The sequence below is a fragment of the Setaria viridis genome, chromosome 8 (genome assembly GCF_005286985.2).
Source record: "Setaria viridis chromosome 8, Setaria_viridis_v4.0, whole genome shotgun sequence".
Taxonomy (NCBI): Eukaryota; Viridiplantae; Streptophyta; class Magnoliopsida; order Poales; family Poaceae; genus Setaria; species Setaria viridis.
In genome coordinates this window covers 5,955,430-5,978,736 of record NC_048270.2, presented here as the reverse complement: position 1 = coordinate 5,978,736, position 23,307 = coordinate 5,955,430, and the positions used below count along the sequence as shown (strand labels likewise).

The 23,307-nt window shown below is 43.0% G+C and overlaps 2 protein-coding genes across 3 annotated transcripts; both read right to left on the bottom strand.

Annotated features, from left to right (window-relative positions):
* Positions 1 to 11,156: 11,156 nt before the first annotated feature.
* Positions 11,157 to 17,347, bottom strand: LOC117833883 (aspartic proteinase Asp1). Its single transcript, XM_034713481.2, has 8 exons — positions 14,651 to 17,347; positions 14,347 to 14,473; positions 13,602 to 13,837; positions 13,280 to 13,513; positions 12,905 to 13,049; positions 12,622 to 12,810; positions 12,467 to 12,530; positions 11,157 to 12,366 (listed from the first exon to the last, which is right to left on the bottom strand). Exons 1-8 carry the CDS (start codon positions 14,761 to 14,763, stop codon positions 12,272 to 12,274), a joined length of 1,203 nt encoding a protein of 400 aa, XP_034569372.1. The 5' UTR covers positions 14,764 to 17,347; the 3' UTR covers positions 11,157 to 12,271.
* A 143-nt stretch (positions 17,348 to 17,490) lies between these two features.
* LOC117833881 (aspartic proteinase Asp1) lies at positions 17,491 to 21,044 on the bottom strand. 2 transcript variants are annotated; one of them, XM_034713479.2, is made up of 8 exons: positions 20,787 to 21,044; positions 19,815 to 19,932; positions 19,159 to 19,391; positions 18,845 to 19,081; positions 18,412 to 18,550; positions 18,141 to 18,329; positions 17,975 to 18,044; positions 17,491 to 17,880 (listed from the first exon to the last, which is right to left on the bottom strand). In XM_034713479.2, the coding sequence occupies exons 1-8, from the start codon at positions 20,945 to 20,947 to the stop codon at positions 17,768 to 17,770; spliced, it is 1,260 nt and encodes a 419-aa protein (XP_034569370.1). In that variant the 5' UTR covers positions 20,948 to 21,044; the 3' UTR covers positions 17,491 to 17,767. The 2 variants fall into 2 exon arrangements, with proteins under 2 accessions (XP_034569370.1, XP_072146294.1); XM_072290193.1 differs by having other exon boundaries at positions 19,815 to 19,960; positions 20,787 to 20,805.
* Between the last annotated feature and the right edge of the window lie 2,263 nt (positions 21,045 to 23,307).

Genomic DNA, 23,307 nt, shown 5'->3' with positions numbered 1-23,307 from the left:
AAACACACTTTCATCTTCGCGCCTTAAAAATTCCAAATATTATTTTCCCACAATATAGTTGTTCACGTGGGAGAGACAGGCTTATACAATCATCCATAAGTTCAAGGTTAAGAGGGTGCATTTCAAGTACACTTCATAATTATGCTAAGTGGCTCATCTGTAGTAATGAAACGCCCCTTTCTTTTGTTCAAATTCGGTAACATAACTGTATTTGTACTAAATGGTCACTGAATGTATTTAGAAAGCTCACTTTGAATAATTCACCTCGAGAAAATATTAGCTCCAACAAGATATTTTGGTTACACACTACCATATATATCTTACCTACTGAAAAAGTACAAGGAGTTCAACAAACCATGCCTCTCATAAGTTATCAAGGAAAATAGGCATTACATCTCAGAGCATATGCCCCCTCCTATTTGTCATTTTGCTCAAAACTGACTGCATTGATTGACTTGCGCTATGATTTCAGGTAATTGCCCCAAATATATGTAGAGGTCAATAATCTTGAATTTTCTTATGCTGAACTGCACCTCCCATTTTGACATCCTTCAAGTCATCTCTTAACCTGTTCGGTCACTTATTGTTTTGCAACAAGGTATTTCCTCCTAATGAAAACAAGATATTCCATGGGGCTCACCTTATCATCCCACCACCTCTAATTAGTACTCCGTAGTGAGTGAGAGTACACTTTCATATTCATACCTCAAAATTTCCAAATATTAAAAATTACACATTCTCACTATATTAATGTTAGTGTGGGAGAAATAGGCACATTCAATATTCCATATTATTCATAAAAAATCCACTCGATGGGGGATAATTTCAAGGCTAAGAGGATGCATTTCCAGCACAATACTATGTTATGCTAAGTCGGCCATTTGTAGTAATGAAACATCCCCTTCTATTGTTCAAATTTGGTAACATAACTGAATTTCTATTAAACTGTTCCCCTACATGTAGCAACCACACTCTGAATAGCCCCCCCCCCCCCCCCCCCCCCAAAAAAAAAAAGGTATTGATTGTCTTCTCATTTATGTTTGCAATGAAAGGATACAACACATTATTTGGTCAATATATGAGAGAACTCATTGTGAAAATAGTGAATGAGTCTCAATGCAGGTTTTTCAGTCACCATCAACTGACACGTTTTTTTGGAAATTATCCTCTCCATATGAATGGATAACCTGGGGCAACTACAGGTGGAATTGAACCATCTTTTTTTACAACACCCATTTTAAGAAAGTTGAAAATTATAAAAGAGGTCTTAGTTTCAGTAAATCACAGGACTATTATAAAAGCTACAACAGAATGGACTTCTCATCTCACACAAGTTTGATTCCAACAACTGTGTGGGAAAGAGGCGCAGAGTGTTTGTTGTGCATTTCATGAGATAGGACTATACAGTAAATTTTGATCTTATGACTTATGAGCCCTCTTTTATCAATATATAGACTGGTTATAAACAGACTGCTCTAGTTTATGCAAGTTCTCACATAGCAAATTGTATTTTGTCTGCTTTATCAATAACTTCTTTTTACCTGAGTTGTTATACTCTTTATTTCAATATAATAGGCATATCTTTCTCCGCATTCTTGAAAAAAAGTAATGACGGTTCAGTGTCACTACACCACTGGCAGTCCAAAACTGTGAAAGACAGACACTCCATGGATGGAGCAGCGAAACCTGCCCTGGTCCCCTCAGGTGAAAGCGTAGCGTCCGGTGACGTTGGCAGCATGGTCTCATCTCAGAAGGCAACCCCCATGGCACCATGGCAGAGGTGGGATGGAGTGTAGGGGTCGTCTGCTTCCGCCGCGGGATGGCGCGGCGACAGGGCGGAAAATCGGCACCTGACGAAGGTGCAGAGGTCGACGGCGAAGTTTCTGCGGTGGCCCTCAACTCCGACTGGAAAGGAGGCTGCCAGGCTCTGCTATAGACTGCTCGGCACCTCTGCTGCTCCCTGTCTTAGATCTGAAGAATGGAGGTCTGATGCTCTGTTCTGCTCCCGTGGCTGCTGAAGAGGAGGAAGGAGGGACGCAGACCCTGAGAGGCGAGGAGATAGAGGCGAGTAGCTCGATCGCACAGTGGCACGGCGGCGCTGTTCGTTGCCGAATAATCAACACTGTTCTTCCTTAGCGATGTATCTGTAACACCACTTCATCTTCATGATTAGTACACCATTAAACACCTCCTTATGTTGAGCTTTAGATGGTACTCGGGTGAGATAGAGTACTTTACAAATAAGACATCTTTATTTAATCTAAGAGAAATATCAACATCATTTTCACAGTAAAATTTGAGAGGTGCGAGAGGAAAATCTTGGCCCTTTTTTTCGAGACTGCTTGGCACGTTTTTCATTAAAAGGATAGAAGAAAATACATGAGGAAGCAGTGTCATCCAGAGGCGATGACATGCTGAACAGTTTATGTTTAAGCAGATACTACACATGCATCAATGTGCGACCATGAAACAAGGCTACTACTATTGTGAGCAGACAAAGCAAAAGGGGTTAAACAGGTGAATCGGCTGGTCACCCCGGTAGACGTCTCTTATCTTACGCACGAGCTGCATCACCATCCTCTCTTTAAGTGCGAGCGTTCCGTACAGCCAGATGGATCAAGAGGTCAAGATCACCATTGAGTCAAAGGATTTCCTGACAACCTTGTCAACGTGTTTCCTCGAGCTCGTCCACCAGCCGGCCAAAGATCGATCTGAGGCAGATGGCGTCAGCGCTTGCCAGTTCACCTGTGAGAGCAACGAGTGCCAAACCTCCTTAGTGTAAGAGCAGTTCACGACCAAATGGTTGATGGTTTTCGGTTCCTGTCCACATAAGATGCAACTATCGTCGTCCTGCAAATTGTGTCTCTTGCGCCTCGCTGCCGTCCAGCAGTGATCATGAAGTGCGAGCCACACAAAGAACTTACATTTGCCAGGTGCCCGCATCTTCCAAAGGATTTTTGCTCCAGGTATTTCGTATTTGTCGATGAAAAATGCTCTGTATGTTGACAATGTGGAAAAATATTGATCCTCCGTCCATTTCCAAATCACCTTGTCCCGAGAGCTATCGTGTAGTGTCACCATCTCCAATTTCTCCTAGATGTTCAGGTAATCTAGAAGGACCTGGACTGCTATGGCACCTATAATGTCTTTTACCCGTTTCCTATCCTGTAGCCCTTCATAAACCATTCGTTTTTTACGGATTCGTGGACCAACTGCTTGGAGTAAGCATGGCGCAATCTCTGCAATTGAGCGACCCTCGATCCAACTGTCTATCCAGAACAAGGTCTGTTTCCCATCCCCAATCCGGATCGTCGTGGAGTGGAAGAACATATTGGCCACCGGAGCTTCCACTTTATTTGGTAAGGCAAACCAAGAGCGCGAAGTGTCTGTTCTTTTCAACCAAAGCAACGCATACGTTGCGCGTAGCCCATGATTTCAAGGTTTGTGATCCCGAGGCCGCCAAGATCAGGCGGTCTGCAAACCTTTGGCCAGGCCAGTAGGCAGTGGCCTACTGGCCTGGCGTCTTGAAACCATCTCGGTTCCTCTCCATAAGAAGGCTCGTCTACACTTGTCAATACTCTTGATGACCCAACAAGATAAAGAAATTGCAATGGCTGTATGGATGGGTATAGCTGACATCTTCACCTTAACCAGAACCGCACGGCCAGCCTTGCTCATCAACCTTGCTTTTCATGTTGGCAGTCCATCACTAATCTTGTCCACTAGCGGCACCAGATCATTTCTTCTCAGCTTCTTAGTAGAGAGTGGAATCTCCAGGTATTTGCAAGGAAACGGTTCAAGGCGCCCTAGAAAATAGCGGACCAGCGTAACAGTATCCTCGAGGCCGCATTGAATCGGTGAAGTAAGACATTTATCCAAGTTGGTATGTAGACCATAAGCACCACCAAACAACTCTAGAATAGCCCCGGTCACGATCAAGTCCTGCTGCAAAGGTGAGAGGAACAACACAGCATCGTCAGCGTAGAGGTATGGACGCTCTTGCATGCCACTGTTTCCAAGTGGCACCAAAAGGCCCTCCCTTTCCGCCAAGCTGATCAAGGAATTTAGAGCTTCCATTGCTAGCACAAAGAGCATGGGTGACAGTGGATCGCCCTGCCTAAGGCCCCTCGCATGGCAAATTCTCCTTCCTGGGGCTCGATCAAAGTGGACATTTTTAAAGCATTTGACTCGGTGGATTGGATCTTCTTGTTAAGAATCCTACGACACATGAGTTTTACCCGACGCTGGATTAACTGGATCAGTTTACTACTCTCCACGGCAAGTATGAAGATCATCTTGAACATCTTGGCCCCTCGGGTGTGAAGGTTGTGTAGAATATCAAGTAAGCTTTACTACTAGAATTCGACAGGAGTAAATGACATACATGTTTCTTGTCTCCTCATGTGTTTCTTACATCTGCTAATACACTTTAGTGAGTAGGTCTCCCCGCTTTATTCCAAACCAAACAAAGTGTACGCAAGTTCAAGGTTCAGCATTAAGCATATTCGAGGCGTGCCCATCAAAGCTCGAGTATGGGACATCATAATGCATACCCTGCTCCTAAGCAGAATAAGAAAAAGATCTTCGACGAATGTAAAGATGTCCCATCAATCAAACAGAAAAAGATGGCCCCTGTTGCGAGGCGGTACGAGAAGCGCGCCGTAAGATGATCTGCATCAAGTTGCTAATTACAAGACAAGACAAGATGATCTACGTACGATACAGAAAAGATGGCAAGCCTTCGGCAGTTTTGTGAACCTTCTCATCCTCCTATTGAGAATTACGTAAAGATTTTCTGATTCCTGCTCTCATATCATATTTCATATTTGTAAGTGTTTGTAAGACTAATAAAATGCTTCCTGCCAGGTTGCGGTGCAAGGGGATGGCTGACAACCTCTAGCGTGGCAGTACAACGGGGTTTGAAATAAAACATAATCGGTCAAAGCATGGTCCTTGTTACATCATGTATCTTTCAAATTAAAGAGAGTGCCTTGATCAAGGTTTCCAGAGTAATTCGCCTTTTAATTTGTACATGCATCTTCTTTTCAACACTATACGTGACCAATTTTGGCTTCTTGCACATACTCAGTGCAGAGGCCAGAATTTTGCTCAGTCTGTAACAAATATTTATTTCTGTTATGTGAAGAAAAATCCGTGAAACATGGTCTGAGCGCTAATAAGGATTACTGCCATATAAATAGGCTCTTGAAAAGCATATGATGAGGCTGAGAACCTTAGGTGGTGTTTGGTTGGCTCAAATGTAACGTAATCTGATTACAGAAGGTAATGAATCCCATTACATATGTTTGGTTGCGGTGGTTTGTAATCAATTGACACTGTAATCGAATCCCTTACCTAAATAATATCTATACAAGCTTGTTACCCCTCCTTCCCCACCGTAATCAGATATAGCACCCACACAGTAATCTGATTACGTTACCAGAGTGCAACCAAACAAAGAGGGCAATCACCCATTCCACCACCAACTACACTGTAATCTGATTCCCTTTGCGTTTACATTACCTTAGCACCAACCAAACACTATCTTAGTTTCTTCAAGGCACAGGGAACTGTAATCCTCTACAGGTGAAAATTCAAACATCTTTTTTGCTACCATACTCTTTTTAAGAAAGTGGAAAATTATGAATAGATCTTAATATCAGTAAATCACAGGATTATTATAAAGCCTACAACAGAATGGACTTCTCATCTCACACAAGTTTGATTCCAATAACTGTTTGGGAAACTAAGAGGTAGAGGGTTTTTTGTGCAGTTCATAAGATAGTACTATACAGTAATTTTCAATCTCGTGAGTCCTCTGTTATCAATATCTAGACTAGGTTACGAACAGACTGCTCTAGTTTATGCAAATTTTCATTTACATCTTGTATTTTGTATGTTTTATCAATAACTTCTTTTGACCCTAGTTGTTATACTACTCTCTTTATTTCAATAATAAGCAGTGCTTCTTCTGCATTCTTGAAAAAGAAATTAATGACAATTCAGTGTCACTACACCACTTGCAGTCCAAAATTGTGAAAGGCAGACACTTCAGGGCACGATCTCGGGCCTGTGCTTCAGTGAATGGTATGAATTTCTAACTAATAATGATGATGTACCATTCCATTCTTTATGCGCTGACTTTCAACTCCAGCATCGAACTCAAAGAGACTGAATTGATCCTTATTTTGTTTTGTCCATCTCTTTCTGCTTGACCAAATATGATCTTCCAATCTATTACAGCTCCAGGCACTCCTGAAGGCTTTGTATTTTTTCCTTTAATGAAAGAGGCATATATGGACAATGTTTGCACAGTAAGTAAACAAAAAGAACATCTTAAGTTCGTTAGCTAGGGGAAAAAAAAGAAACATCTCGGGCATGAAACATACATGATAACCAAATATGCTCTATTATGAGCATTGATCAGGAATTCAGAATGTACACATGGAGGTTTCTTGTTTCTCGTGTGCCTTTCTTACATTGCTTTATTTTTGAATGTCCACTTGGTCACCTTCATCAACCTTCCACCACTGCAGGTTACTAGCAACTACATTCAGATGCGCGAAACGATCACAGCTTTGGACTTGGGCATGGTGATCGCATCCAACCGATCCTCCCTTTCTTATTGTCGTATATCACAAGCTGATCCTGCATTGTGATGTCTGCAAAACAGAACATCCATTGGAACAAAACTATTGTATAGGTATGTCAGCCAGAATGCTGTATGTCTGAATTGAGCATGGCATGTCTGAACTTTGGTACCTCCAATTAAGTACATATCCAAGGCTCGCGCTGAAAGAATGCCAAAGCATGCATTCCCATGCTCCTGACACAAACAAGAAAGCAGATGAAATTAAATCATCTTCCTCTCTATGTTTTTTTATCATTTTTTTCTGACCGTGCTAAGGCACGTATTTCATTAAGAGGAGAAGAAAAATTTGGTTACAAGAACTTGCAGCGTCATCTGGGATTGATGACCTGCTAGCGCATACAAGAATTAAGAAGAAATTATATTTGCACCTTGCTGCGACCCTACTAACAGGTTACCAGGTACGACGTTGGGATGGACGGCTGTTATAAATGGCGCCAGACAATGAAATCCTGCCAAAACCTAAGCCATCACCTCTTCTATAATCTTCTGGTACAACATCCCCATCGTCCTCTGAACATGATTGAAAGTTCTTTCATTTCTTTCCAACCAAATGGACCAACCCACCAGGATAATGAGAGAGTCTAACGTTTTTCTGGCCGACCTATCCACCTGTTTTCTCACTGCTAGCCACCAGTCAGGAAAGGAGGACTCAGAAACAGAGGGTGCCAAGTGCTGCCAATTCAATTCCGATAGAATAAGATGCTACAACTCCCTTGCATAGACACACCGAACCAACAAATGGTTTATGGTTTCAGACTCCTGGGCACAGAGAATGCAAGTGTTGTCATTTTGAAGATTATGTTTCTTGCATCTGGAGGCTGTCCAGCAGCGTCCATGAATAGCAAGCCATATGAAGAATTTGCATTTACGCGGCGTCCAGTTCTTACACAAAGCCTTTGCCCCAGGTATTTCATACTGTCCAATGAAGAATGCATTGTAGGCTGATGCCGTTGAGAAGTTCCTGTCTTGAGTCCATTTCCACAAGACCTTGTCAGGGGTATCCTCCTGTAACATGATCTGCTGTAATTTGGTCCAAATGCTTATGTATTCAAGGAGAACCTGAACAGTCAATGCTCCTGTAATGTCCCTGACCCATTTTCCATCTTGCAATCCTTCACTTACTGTCCTTTTTTTGCAAGTTCTAGGACCAACCGCCTGAAGGAGACATGGAGCAATCTCTGCAATGGAGCGACCGCCAATCCATCTATCCTCCCAGAAAAGGGTGTTCTTGCCGTCGCCTACCTGAGTTGAGGTGGAGTAGAAGAACAATTGGGTGACCTGCTGTTCAATTGAATCAGGTAAGTTATGCCATGAACGTGAAGTGTCGGTTTTCTTAAGCCAGAGCCATCGCATTCTTAGAGCATATCCCATGAGGCGTAGGTCCGTAATTCCTAGACCTCCCAAAATAGAAGGTCGACAACATTTCGTCCATGCAAGGAGACAATGACCGCCAGAAATCATTTCTGTACCTTTCCATAGAAAGCCCTTCCTGCGCTTTTCTATCTGCTTGATTGCCCATGGAGAGATGGCGACCGCGATAGCCGTGTGAATTGGAATGGCTGACATCTTTACCTTAACTAAGACTGTCCGTCCTGCCCTGCTCATTAGCTTTGCCTTCCACGTGGGTAATCCATCACAAACCTTATCCACCAACTGCATTAGGTCATTCTTGCAAAGCTTTTTGACTGACAACGGTATTCCCAAGTACTTGCATGGTAGGGGTGCGAGACGACTGGGGAAGAATTTGAGCAGCTTGACTCTGTTCCAGGTCACATTGTATGGGAGAGATAAGGCATTTGTCTAGGTTTGTTTTAAGACCGGATGCAGCTCCAAATGTGTCCAGTATACCCCCTGTGAGCACCAGGTCTTGCTCCCTTGGTGCCAGAAAAAGTACGACATCGTCTGCATATAAATATGCACAATTTTGCATCAGATTGTCCCCTAATGGCATGAGGAGCCCCTCCCTGTCGGCCAGCCTGATCATGGAGTTTAAAGATTCCATTGCAAGGACAAAGAGCATTGGCGACAGTGGATCACCTTGTCTGAGACCTCTAGCATGACATATTCTTCTACCTGGGGAGCCGTTGAGGATTATTCTAGTACTGGCCGTGGATAGAAGCACACTAATCCAGTTGATCCATCTCCTTGTGAAGCTCAAGTGTCTCAACAGAGCTATTAAAAAAAGTCCAGTCTACAGAATCGAATCAAAGGCTTTTGAGATGTCCAATTTGAGTAGTGCAGCCGATGATTTTTTTCTGTGTAGAAGTTTTGCTGATAGTTGGACAGCTCTAAAATTATCGTGTATCAAACGACCTTTTATGAAGGCACTCTGATTATTAGCTATCAAGTTGTGAAGCTCTGGCGCTAGTTTGTTAGCGAGCACTTTTGTGAACAGCTTAGAGAAACTATGGATCAAATTTATTGGCTGGTAATCCCCAATAGTGACAGCATCAGGCTTCTTGCGGAGTAACACCATATAGGCCTGATTAACCAAATACAGACTGCGGCTATCTAGGTTCCACGGAGCGTTGAACGCTCTCATGATGTCATTTTTAATGATTGGCCATGCAGTCTTGTAGAAAAGTCCGGTAAATCCATCTGGCGCTTTGTCAGGTAGCAGGTCTTGGATAGTTTTCCAGATTTCTTCCTCAAAAAAACAATAATCAATCGATGAAAGATCAGACGATGGAATACCTAGGCGTTGAAAGTCAAGTGACACCGTAGGTGTGGTGTCTGATCCAAGAACCTGGTTGAAATGCTGGAAGATGCATGGCTTCAGCTTTAGCTTGCTCATGCACGACCTCCATCTGATCAATCTTGAGGGAGTGTATGTGGTTCTTCCTACTGCGATGGCAAGCCTGGAGATGGAAGAATTTAGTATTAGCATCTCCTTCCGCCAGATATCATTCATTGCTGATGGGCAGCTATGTTTTTAGTGCTTACGGTGATGATGAGGTAGTTTTCAGGAGGGATCGTCATGGTGAACCCACCGCCAAATTTCAGGGACACCAATGGCTTGAATTCTTTCTTGAGGTCGCCCACTGATTTGAAAGGCCCAGGCCCTTTCCAGCATAAAGTCAGTGCAGGATCAGACACCTCTGTGAGTGACTTGCTGAGAGAGGCCTTCAGCTGCAATATCCACCGCGTCATAAATTCTATGTCTACTGTCTCTGAACGTGATATCATACCTGGTCATTCAGAATGCATTGTGATTTGGAAAGTATGTAGATCTCCGTTTACACAATGTTCCACATCCCTGTGGAAAACATCCACTCTACAGAGGACAAATTCAAGGTTAGGTAGGATAAATTTCTAGTATATAACTATATACTAGAAAGCATACTGTTAATTATAGCGATTGAGGCATCTTTAATAAATAAAAGTCCTATTTTTTTAAGGTAAACTGTGGGGGAGTTCCCCACAGCGCTTCATTTTCATTTTATAAAGAGGATGGGATACTTACAGGGGTAGAATATGTAAGGGGGAAGGGGGGGGGGTGTTGGAAAATTAAATTACAGGAATGTCTCTAGCCATTATATAAAACTAAGTCTCCGATTGTCTCTAAAGCGGATGATCTGGAGATTAACTTGTTCTTTGAATCTCATGATCCAAAGGTGCTTACTTGGTTGCGCATTGTCAAATATGACTGCATTCCGATATATGAATTCTTCCATGCAGATACACTCCACCAATTGGTATGAAAATGTTCAAGAATGGGGAGTACGAATGTTAGTTGCTCGTTTTCTGATAAAAGGATCAAGGTGGGTGAGAAAATGTTAAAGCTCCAGCAAGATATTTTAATCACACAGAAGTTATCTTCTAAAATAGTCCACACAGGAAGTTTCAACAGCCCACTCACAAGCACATGCAGTAGTTACCTCCTAAAAATTGTAGTAATGCTCAACTAAATGCGCTTGCACCAGTTCTTTTTAAGGCAATGCACATGCACCAGTTGGCGTGGCAACTGGAGGATACTACTCAATCTGCTATGTGCCATCTTTGTTGAGATAGTAAGCACAACATATAGTCAATGGGCAGTTATAATGTGTGTAAATCATCAATATTTTCTTATTACTGTGAACTTTTATTTTTCACATTTTTAGGGCCCAGCTGCATCACTGACTCGCCTGGTCACTTATGGTTGTGCAGGTTTCTTTTTTTATTTTGTCAAACAGAAACAATCATCATGGGCCTCACCACCTCACACATCTAAATATTTTTCAATTTTGTATATGTTGCTACATCCTTTAATCATTTTTTACTATGCTATGCTAGTGAATGTTATATCTATAGCGTGGACTATTGCCATGATACGGTTATTACATTGTATTAAGGCACATTTAAAATAAACCATGCACTATATGGGCAGACAAATAAAAAAATTCATGAAGTGGAAAAACCATGTACAATCCAAAATAAACTTCTAGTCCTTTTTCTTCAAATTTCACATATTCAGGAGTGGCTAATTGTAGGCCTCCAGAATTAAGCATCTTGTTTACATGGTGGTCCATTTTGTTGGTTCCTTCTCCATGATAGCTGAGCCATTCCTATCATAAATGAAAACTTATTCATTCCCACAATAACAATGCTTATTAGTTGGGAAAAGTAGTAGTGCCCAATATTGAAAGATATCCCCTTTTTGTTCCCAGATTTCCTGAGTAGTAGTGCCCAAAATTAGTAGTACTCTCGTAGTAATGATCTTCGAATACATTTTGTTCCCAGTTTTCCTGAGTCCTCTGTTGTCAATACTTAAAAAAAGAGCAGAGAAACCACTCTAGTTTGTCCCAAATTTTCACGAAGCGTGTTGTATTTTCTCTACTTTACTCAGTATGATGTTTTAACAATAACTGTAAACAATTCATGTCATCATTTCAACTTAAGTTAGAAATTAATCTGAAATCCTAGCATTTATAATATCTAGTGTCACTGTACCGCACTATCATGTATGCATCATATTAGAGTATGTAGTTAACATCATGTTCAATTTTTTCAGGCTTGAAACCAATATAAACAATAATGTAGGAGCAGTACACTACTAAGTCTTGAAACTAATTCTACTACATGGACTCCAGTTGATCAGGAAATTCATATGAGACTACTACATAAATCATGTCAGAGCCACCCAATGTGGAGTCAGTGATAACTCAGTGTCTGCACCACTTGCTTTCTATAATTGTGAACTACAGATGCTTCAGTTTAACTCCAACGCCAAACTTCCATTTGAGCAAATACTCCATTCAGCTCTAGTCAGTTGCAAACTCGAGATACATATGTTCTACAATCAGGATTTTAGCATCAACATAAGTTCAGGCTCTAGAAGGATATACCAGGTAAAGCCTTTCATCATTTTATATAGAAAAAAGAAGGTCAAAAGAAGCACATTACCATTGTCTCAACAGAGAATTTAGAGGTGCATGGGTAAATGAAATGCATGGAGAATCTCATGTGAAACATACGAACAATATCAACTTCATTTCACCATAATCAGGAGGAAGAGGAACATACAAATTCCTTACGTCTCATGTGCCTCAGTTACATTCCCTTATTTTTGTTATTACTATTACATACTTTCACCTCTCTCTCACCCTTAGTGTGTCACTGCAATGAAGCGGTCATATTCTAAGTCTCGGGCATCCTGTCACACAGTGAATGTGTCCATCCAAGCCTCCTTGTCTCGTTGTCGTATATCACCAACTGATCCTGCATTGCGATTGCTGCAAAACAAAAGATCCATGAATGTGAACTGCTTTACAGAGGTTCAGGGTGTCCTAAATCCTAATTGCAGAAACTGAGATTGGTTTCTGAATTTTTCACCTCCAATTAAGTACAAGTCTATGTCTGCAGTCCCAAGGATGCCCAAGCACGCGCTCCCTTGTTCCTGCCATAAACATGAAAATGAAGGCATTTATTTAGGCATTCTCCCTTGCTTGATGCTTTGTTGTTCAATTCAACTGAGTTGAAGTGTTTACAGTGGTAATGAGGTAATTTTCAGGAGGGATGGTCATCGTGACCCCATGGCCAAAGTTAAAAGAAATTGGTGACATGAATTCCTTGTTGATGTCGTCCAGAGATTTGAATGGGCCATTCCCTTTCCAGCATAGAGGCAGTGCAGGGTCATGCACCTCTTTAAGTGATGACTTGCTGAGAGAGGCCTTCAGCTGCAAGATCATCATCCACGTGTCATGAATCCTATATCTAGTTTCTCTGTCTATAATGTATAGGCATTGGATTGAATTGTGATTTGGATCCTACCGCAGTAACGAGTTGAGAATGAACAAGTTCAGGTAAGTAGGTGTAGGCGCTGCCGCTGTCAAAGACCACCTCCATCGGCTCTGCACCTATTGACTTTGTATCCAGTTGCAGGGTTGCACGGCCCGGTGAGTAGGGATATGGTTTCCTGAAAATACAGTGGTACGCAATGATGTAAAATTAGATAAAAACAAAAGAGAGCTCAGTCATAGGCCACTTTAACTTATTTTCAGGTTGTTACGGAATTGACAACTAAAATGCGAAGGAAATACAATGTTTTAATATACAGCAGCAATCTATTGCTACGCAGTGCTAGCACTAGTTCAAGAATCAAATTCTGAACAAGAAAGCCCATGTTAGGCACTAGAGCTTACATACCCGGGTGTTCTTGGTGCCATGGGGACCCAGGTTACATCTGAAGAGGACACGCTCTCTTCCCCAAAGAAGAGGAATCCCCCTCCTTTTGTACTGAGGTAATGGCCAATCACATTCTTTGTGATGATCTTGTGGTTCTTGAGCTGGGACACCAGCGATACCGAGCTCGGTCCAAGACCAAGGATGCCATCGACTGTCGTTACCTTCCCAGCATTCACCCCCTGGTCATAACCACAGCTGCGCAAAGCCGCAAACAAAAAGTAGCTGGCCTTAAAAATATAGTCATTGTGCAGTGATCATGAGATGTTGCATTGCATTGGCATACCCGATCGCGAGGTCAGGATGGTCATTGGGGGGCTTGACCATGGGTAAAGAGAACTTGTCAGTGATGAGCGCACCAATGGACGATCCATCTGCATATGTGAGTGTGTAGTCGCATTGAAATGGTTCTGTGCAGTGCTTGGTTGTACCCAGGTCTTGGTGCAGTGTGTCGCAGAGTGGGTCCGTACATGGGACGACCTTGTAACTGGGCGGTCCTGGTCGGTAATGTGGATGTGGCACCTGTGAAAATGATCATCACCAAGCCAAAAAAAACAGCATCAAGCACCGCAGCTTAATTGAAAAAAAATAGTCAACATCGCAAAGTTTATGCCTGAACAAGAAATTGGTAACACACTATATTCAATCCGGAACCAGGAGAAGTTATTCACTAATCTTGAACTGGGAAAGGGAGTATGTTCCATGATTTGATCTGTAACATCGAAAGCATCAGTTCTGGGAGAACATGCAGTTACAAAATAACAACATTTGATGCCAACCACAACAAATTTGGGACCAGATTTCTACACAAGTAAATAGTAGAGACTACAAGTACCAAACTACCAGCGTCAAAGATTGTACTATCATAGGCACAAGGTTTCTGCTCCCTTGTGCAAAAAAAAGGACAACACCACAAGCAGTGCTCAGACTAGATTCTAATGGTTTTTCCTTTTTTCGGTTACAGCTACACACTGCTTCCAATTCCAACCAGAAATGATAAATAAAAAGAAAATCTGCAACGCTGAGCGTACCTTGTTGCACCTTTCACAGGCACCATTGGATGCGGCGCACTCCAGCCAGGTGAGGTCGCTGCCAGTGTCCACACTCAAGAAGTATGGCTTCGATGGGTCTGCGATGTTCATGGTTACGTAGAAGTGGCTGCAGAGGCACGGAAAAAAATTCAGCAACAAGGATCACATCGTGCCATTTCTCAAGAACCAGATTGCAAAGACACCACAAGCAAGATTGCATTCTTTTTTCGCACAGTAAGGCAGAGGAATAATCAGAAACAGGATGGTGTTGCTACGCATCAACATTTGATGGCTGTGTATTTACCCTGCGGGGTAGACATTGCCGTCGAGCTTGAACACCATGGAGGAGGAGGAGGCCGACTGCAGGAGTGGAAGCAGGAGCAGGAGGCCGGCAAGCATGGTCCACCTGGCAGCCATGGCAGTGGAAGAAGACTGGGTTCTTGAGTAGTAATGGGAGCTAGCTACACTTCCTTTGCTGATACCCCATGTTCTATTCTGCTTCTTGTGATGGCGAACGCTGAAAAGGGTGGGAGGTATTTATAGGCAACGTTGTTGGTTTGGGAGTTGGAGGGCTTGCTCCGAGGCATGCATTTTTGTTTGTTTTCTTAATTTGTTATTTTTCTCAAATTACGTTTCATTTCATTAAGGAGATGAAAAATACAATACAAAGGTCAGGAGAGCCAAACACACTCACAACCCCCAGAATTCTAGCAGAAAGTAATACATACAACGCACCACACACCGCTTTAAAATGACCACACAAACCAGCTAGAGCTAAGAATTCTGCGTGAGCGCCCAGGACAGAGTGATGGGTTTTGCATTTTGATGGTTTCAGATTCAAACATCCAGCTTTTTACAAGTGATGGGTTTTGGGTGTATTTGCTTTGAAAATTTATTGTTTTGTTGTTGTTGTTGTTGTTGTTCTTAGTAGTGTTTTTTTTCTGAGATGCTTAATGGGATTCTTATAGTGCTACTGAGATTAAGGCAGTTCAGAAAATATTACAGCTCCAATAAGATACTTTGTTCACATATGCAAGTATTTCTACCTTATAAAATAGGCTTTACATTTTCAGACCATCTAACCTATCACAACTGTAGTTTTGTTTTGTTGAACTGAATGCACCACTGACTTGTTGGGCACTAGGGAATACTGGACCACCTACTATGTGCTATATTTGGACTTAACTAGCATAAATATAAGAGTAAGACAAAACTAGCATAAATAAATATGGTGATATATATATGGGTAGTTGGGCCAAAGTAATTTTATATAGATCACAGATGCTTCATGTACAACTTCAACTTCTACTGGGATTAAGGCAGATGAGAAAAATGCTAAAGCTCCAACAAGATATTTTGATCATCGACAACAACTCACTCGGAAGTTATTCGAGAAATCAGAAATAGGCTTTACATTTAGAGCATCGATCTACCATTCGCAAATGTAGTTCTGCTGAACTGAATGCACTACTGACTTGAGCACTAAGGTATACTGGACCATGTGCTATACTGCTATGTGCTTATCTATTTGGAGATAACTAGCACAAATACATGGTCATGTACATATATGGCCAATGGGAAACTGGAAAGTGATACTGTGTATAGATCACAAACCTTTTAATTTCTAGTGCTCTGAAACATTAGGCATTCCATTTTCACATTCCCTAGGGCATCTCCAACCCGTCCAGTCACTTATTATTTGGGCAACAAGTTTAGACGATATGTTGTGGGGGCTCACTCTTGTCATCGCACCTTAACTTCTGTTCTCCTAATGAGACCCATAAAGAAATTGGCACAGCTTCATGTGAGTACTTATAGCATCTTCTGCTAGGGAGGTTTAATTTCCTCCAATGCATGCATTTTTTGTTTTGTTTTCTTTGGTATTCTAAATATTCTCATTTGGAGGGTTTTTGGTGTAAATGTTTGGATTTCACAAGTGGTAAGTTTTCTTGACTTTTAGTATTGGCTTGGAATATTTCACAATTTACTTTAATTTCATTTTGAATAGAAGAATACTTTGAGATGCTTTATGTACAGCTTTGATCTTTGAGGGCTCCTAGTAGACTGCTACTGATTGAGATTAAGGCAGATGAGAGAAAATTAAAGACCTGAAAAGATATTTTTAGTCACACTCAGCAATCTACCATTTATAAGAAGTCAAAAGTTTCAACAACCCATTCAGAAGTTTTTTAAGGAAATAGGCATCCAATTTCAGAGCATCTATGCAACTGTAGTTTTGCTCAATTGAATGCACTGCTGACTTGAGCGCCCGGGTATACTGGGGCATCTGCTATATATGTGCTATCTATTTGGAGATAGCTACCACTAAATATGTGGTCGATGGGCAGTTGGGCAGTGATAATGTGCAGTGCATTTGCCCTGCTCCTGCACACGCGCTTGCTTCCTTGCGCCGCCGCCGCCGCCGCCTGGGACCGCCGCGTCCACGGACCCTGTCGCTGCCCTCCACAGCCAGAAGCCCAGATCCACCCACGGAGGGAGTAGATCAGACCAGGGGAATGTGGGATCTGGCGCCGGTTAACCGGAAACGATCGGCCGGCCGCTGAGCCCGCGGACACGCAGATACGGAGGAGGGCCCCGCCATTGCGAGGGAAGAGGACCTCTCGTCGCCGCCTCTTGCAGCCGGACGGGCCTCCGCTGGCCTGCACGTGTAGCGGCGAGGGAGGAGAACGGGGAGGGAGGGGCCTCCGCCGGACCCAAGCCAGCCACCGCCGCCGCGGCGCTGCCACACATGGCCTCAACAGCAGCACCGCGTCCACGAGCGCCTAACCCAACGGGAACGGCAGATCCGCCCATGGGCTCTCCGGATCCGGCCTCAGACTCGCCGGATCTAGCCCCAGAAGAAGCCCGGCGACGAGGCTGTGGCCGCCAACTAGAGCAAGCTGGAGGGAGCTCGCGAGGAGAAGCGGAAAAAAGGAGGAAAAGGAGCCCCCCGCCGCCGTCCTGGCACCGGCGCGGGTCTGTACTCAATTATCCAACCAATTCTTTGGTCTTTCAGTTTATTTACCTTTATTTGTACATAAATTCATCTGTATTATTGCAATGGAATAAACAGAAGAATAACTCAAAAAGGAAATCTAGAGGAGGTTCAAGTAAAGGGCATACAGAGAATAACTCAGACCAACCTTACGAATGATGGGATTCCATCTCATTATAAACAGAAGGAACATACAGCTTCTGTCAGTAACTTCCTTATCTGCCTCGCTAGCTAACCTTCACTACTAAAATCTCTCATTCCCCTGTCATGTTAATATAAACTTTATTCCGATGGTAAAAAGCTAGCACTCTTCCGTTGGAAATTGATCATCGCATGGAGTTCTTATGATATTGGTAATTTTCATTGATTCCATCAGCAGTACACAGAAATGGATTTAGGGGCTCATAGTTCAGATATGGGAAATGGTCATGGGATGGAAGACAGAATTGACTTGGCGCTCCTACTGCATGGTCCGCGCACCCATCCGAGCTGCGCTTTCTCATTATCATATATCACCATCTGATCCAGCATCGTGATATCTACAGAAAAAGAGGTCAAAAAAAGAAGTTAGCACACAAAGATGCATTGCATCCAAATTTCAGAAACTGGGTACTGTATAACTGAATTTTATACCTCCAATTACGCTGAAGCTCAGCTTAGCCACAGTTGCGTCAAGGATGCCCAAGCACACATTTCCAATTTTCTGGTACAAAACATGTAGGAAGACATTTAGCCATCATTTCATTCTGTAAGATATTGTGGTGCACTGATGTTAGTAAGTTGAGTCTTGAGGATTTACAGTGACAATGAGGTAGTTTTCAGGAGGGATCTCCATGACGGCATTCTTGCCAGTGGCAAAGCTCAGATGCAGTGACTTGAATTCCTTCTTGACGTCAAACACGGATTTGAATGCCTTCTGTCCTTTCCAGCACAGAGGCAGTTCGTCGCCTGGTACCTGTTTAAGTGATTTGCTGAGACCACCTTTGAGCTGCAGGGTCAGAGTATCATTAGTTCAGCGCTTCTCTCCCCAAAAATTCATGGAAATTGGAAACATCATGACCGAAATATACCGCAGAAACAACAGCTTGGTATGGCTGGGCAGTAAAGTATGTATATGTGCTACCACTGTCAAATACGACCTCCATAGGCTTCAGGCCTAGTGAACGCTTATCAAAATACAGTGTTCCTGAGCCAGGTGAGTAGTAGTTCCTGGCAAAACAATGTTGTAGAATGTGTCAAACAAAATAAAAGAAAGAAAATTGGTTTTACAAATGCCGTTATATTCGAGTCTTTGATATATGGGATTAGCCATGATGTATATCCTGATCACCAGTCTCTCAGTATTTCAATTCAGGTTGTTATACTTGACCTTAAACCCAAATTGTAACATAGTGCTAACAAACTTGCAAGAATCAAATATGGACAAACTCTAGCTTTATATGGTCATTATCACAAATGAAGCAGCGTCAATAACAATAGAAACACTAGGACAATGATGCTTACCCAGATGTACTTCGAGCCATTGGCACCCAAGTTACGCGTGATGTAGGCACAATACCGTCCCCAAAGAAGAGGAACCCCCCTCCGTTCGTGCTCAGGCAATGGCCGAGGACATTCTTGGTGATCCCTTGCTGCTTGAGCTGTGAAAGAAGGCTAACTGATCCCCTCCCAAGCCCAAGCAAGCCATCTGTCACTGCTGGCTTCTCACCGTTTTTTCCGACTTGCTGATCATACCCACAGCTGTGCAAACAAAAGCAACCATATCAACAACTGAATCCAGCGACACTATCAAGAAATGTTTTTCTCAAGTGTTATACCCAAAGGTCAGGCTGGGACGAACGGTGGAGGACTTGCTCAAGGGCAGCGAGAAGTTGTCGGCGATGAGTACACCTTGAGACGTGGCGCTGTCTGTGTACTTGATTCGGTAGTCACATTGTTTTGGTGAAGGGCACCTGTTACCAGAGCCAAGTCCACTGTGAAGTGCAGTGCAAAGAGAGTCTGCACACGGTACAAGCTTCTTCGGTGCAGGCCGATACAATGGGTGCGGTACCTGCAACAACCACAAGGAACAAAAGATCAAGGAACACGTCAAAATTCTATATTTCCAAGCAAACTTAGAAATAAAAAATGAAGATAAAGTTGTCATTGAACTGGAAAATTCAGTCAGTTCGTGTGGGATACTTGGAAGCAAAAGTGATATCAATTCCTTGATCAAACCTACTGGCAAAGGTAGAACACAAGACATGTCAAATTTACGCCAGAAGCGTGTTTGCTTAAAATACGAAGACTTCGGCTCAAAACAGATAACATGTTTTCTTGCAACACAGGCAGAGAGTTCATTCTGACATGAATACCATGATCACAGGGCCTTTCAGTCAAATAGGCAAACACAGTGGATCCCATATAAGCAAGACTAGAGTTAATTGATGCAGTTCTGAACAATCAATAAGCAGCATTGAGTCACCAATTGTACCTTGTTGCAGCTCTGGCAGGGCGCGTCGCACTGCAGCCATGTGAGGTCACTGCCAGTGTCCACGTCCAGGAAGTAGGGCTTCGCTGGGTCCCCAATGTTCATCGTGATATAGTAGTGGCTGCAGAGGTGGAATCGAATGTCAAGTGCTGTACACAAGTGGTTGTACAAAAGTTTATAAGCTTGGATGGAATAATTAGATGGTAAAGGCAATCAAAATCATTTGTTTAACAAGTGGAAAATTAGACAAGGAAAGAATAAGCAGAGGATTCTCTCGTCTTCTTCAACAGTAAAAATGTGGAGTTCAAACAAAGAGCAAGAAACGCCAGTACGCCACGCGCTAGTCGTCAGGAAACATGAGCAGAGGAAGCACAGGGGACACCAGGAAATTTCCGCAGGGGTAAAAAGTCAATGCAACAACCTGAAAGTAGCACGTCAAGAAGATGAAATTGAAACATCCTGCATTTCACATGGCCATAGAGGACCAAAAGAAAAAAAAAACGATGATGATTTTGTTTTCGCGCTACAAAACAGAGCAAGCGAAAACGGTAACTCTGGCGGTAAGATTCCGTTGAAGTGAATAGTAAAGGAGTGATGCTCTGAAAATTACTGGCAAGAACCGCAAAAGGAAATGCATGCAAGAAAAGGGGCGCAAAGTCAAAACAGAGGATTCGTAGCTCCGCCTGATGCGGGCTCGGTCAAAACGATGGCCAACGCCCGCGGCGCGACGGAGACGAGACGGGACGACCTGCATTCGCAGGAGGCGGACCAATCCGCCATGCCACCAACCCCGATTGGGTAAAAGCATCCCAAATTCCGCATCTAATCAGGCGGGAAGAACCCAAATTCCGCGGCGAATCCCTTCCCCCCTCGCAGCAGAGGATTCTTGCGGGCACAATCGAGGGGTCCTCGGCCTATATACTAAACTACGTTGATCAGAGAGGGGTCTGGGAGGAGGAGGAGGAGGTCGCGTACCCTGTGGGGTAGACGTCGCCGTGGAGCTGGAACGCGGCGGTGGAGGTGGAGGCCGACGGCGACATCGCCAGCGTAGCGGCGCGGGACGGGGCGGCCGCGAACGGGAGGAGGACCGCCAGGAGGAGCACGGCGGCCGGGGCACGCATGGCTGCGGCGGCCATGGCGAGGAGGGAGGAGCAGTGTGGGCGCCCGAGACGGCTGCGTTTTTTTTTTTCTTCCCCCCTTCCTCCTCTGCTGCGTGGGATGGTGTGAAGGGAGGTGGACGAGAGGAACGCGGGGGTATTTATAGATGGGGCAGGGTGGGAGAAGAAGAGGGCATGGTTGAAGCTGACCAACGCGGCGGCGGAACCTGCCCCGCAATTTCTTTTTGTTTTCTCTCTGTGCTCTTTTTTTTATTTCTTGACCTGTGGGGGTTTTGGGTTTTGGAGTCCCGTGGCCTGTGGGGGTTGGGTGGAGGTGACTGGGTGTGGGTGAGGCACTTCTCTACTTTTAAATTTATGTTGTCCACGTACAAATAAAGAGTCATGGCACTGCTAATAGTCATAGTGAAATATAATAGTGGTGTTTTATGTTCATTTATTGTGGTTAGATTCGTATCTAAAGGTGGTACTGAAATTTTTCTGTTACGAATTATTTTACTCGGCACTAGAACTTGAAATCTCATCCGTAAGTGGCATAAACACATTCCCTACACGCGCATAAATATAATTCGATAATGACCATTTTGTATGACACTGGTGTACTAGAAGAGGGAAGAGGAGGGCGAGGCGAAGAAAATTGGAGTCGGTTTAGCATGGAGGTAGTGAACGCAACAGCACGCGAGCAGGAAGCAGGGGTAGTCCAGGTTTAGTCCAGGTTCAAGGAGGTTCAAATAGAGTTAAGTTTTCACGTGTATCACTAGTTGCAACATGGTGTAGTGGTGAGTTCCTCCGCTTGGGATGCCCTAACCTGGGTTCATATCCCTCTCCGGCCTATTTTTCCACTAAATTCCCCATCCCACCGCGCCGCCTCTTCCCACATTTCTTTACACGCCCATGTGATCTTGTCTCCTAAAAAGTTTCTTTCCACATCCTTGTGATCTTGTCTCCTAAAAAGTCGATATACTTATGCGTGTATCAACACGTTATTTGTGGGTGAGAAGGGGGAGGAGGTTGCGTACCCCACGAGGTAGGCATCCCCATGGTGTTGGAACACGGTGGTTAATTTGCGGGCACCTAGTAGGAACGGTCCTACCAGAACTGTTTCTTCGGTGCGACCCAGATGACTCACGGAAAAAGAACGAACGTGGCATAGAAAAGTCTCGACTAGCCACGCCCAGTAGGAACGGTCTCGCCAAAACATTTCTTCGCTGCAACCCGGATGACTCAAAAAAAGAACAAACGCATGACATAAAAGTTACGGCTATTTGCAGGCATGCAGTAGTACTGACAAACATAAAAAACAGGGGTGCATGTGTGTGTTTGTGTGTGTGTGTGACGGATTGATTTATATGTTTGTATAGGTTTGCACCAGATGCGAACTTGCAAGATTCTTGAGAAATGAGAAATGTTTCTTGTATGATGCGGAATAGTATTCCCTAAGAGCCATATATATGCAGTAATAATCACAGGATTTCGTAAAACCATGACACAGGTCCTGGCTACTATTGAAATATAGTTCAACCGATGGACTGGACAGGGTATATGCCAAATAAATTGTTGTCAAATCATGATTTGTTTCACTTTTAGTTGAGATCATATTAAAAGCTCGTGAACTTTTTTTTGTCTTTCCAACTCCTCTTCGTGTTGGCACTTAAAGTCTCGAATTTCCCGAGCCAGAAAGATACTAAATACCCACATTCATGCACATAGGAGGGTAATGAGATTATTTTGCACCAAAAACGCCTCGAGGTGAAATTTTCTATTATAATGATCACATTTCAACCTCGCATTATCTTCATTACATATCTTACTGTTACTAAGGAGCCTCCATATTAATCTTTACAAGACCCGCCAGAAAAAAAATAAACCTTAGACATTCTAACAAAAATTAGAAATGATCAGCAATCGATAATTATAGATATTAGATCTATTCTGTTTTTCTAAAAAAAAGTATCTACCTTTGTCATCGTGAAATTGTAACATCCTGCTTTTTAGGACATTTAAAAATACAGATTTTTTAAAATTTTCCTTTAATTATAACATAATTTCTCCTCCCAAGCATTCAAACCCCATTTCACAAATTAAATTATGCATTTAACCTACATGTGTGATGCATTTGATTGCTTTAGAAAATCTATTCTAAATTCAACTCCCTAAAAACCTAGAAATAGAACCTCCAAGAATCTTTTTCTTTCTTCTCCAAAGCCTAGAACTAATATTTAAATATTAATTCCATAAGGTTCTTATTCAATCCTAGTCCTATCCCAACATCTTCAAATTTAGAACCCCTACCAAAGTTCTAATACTTATTCCAAGCCCCACTCTAAAACCTATTCGAATTTGAAAAGGGTTTCAAATTTGGGTTCAAACTCCCATTAAAA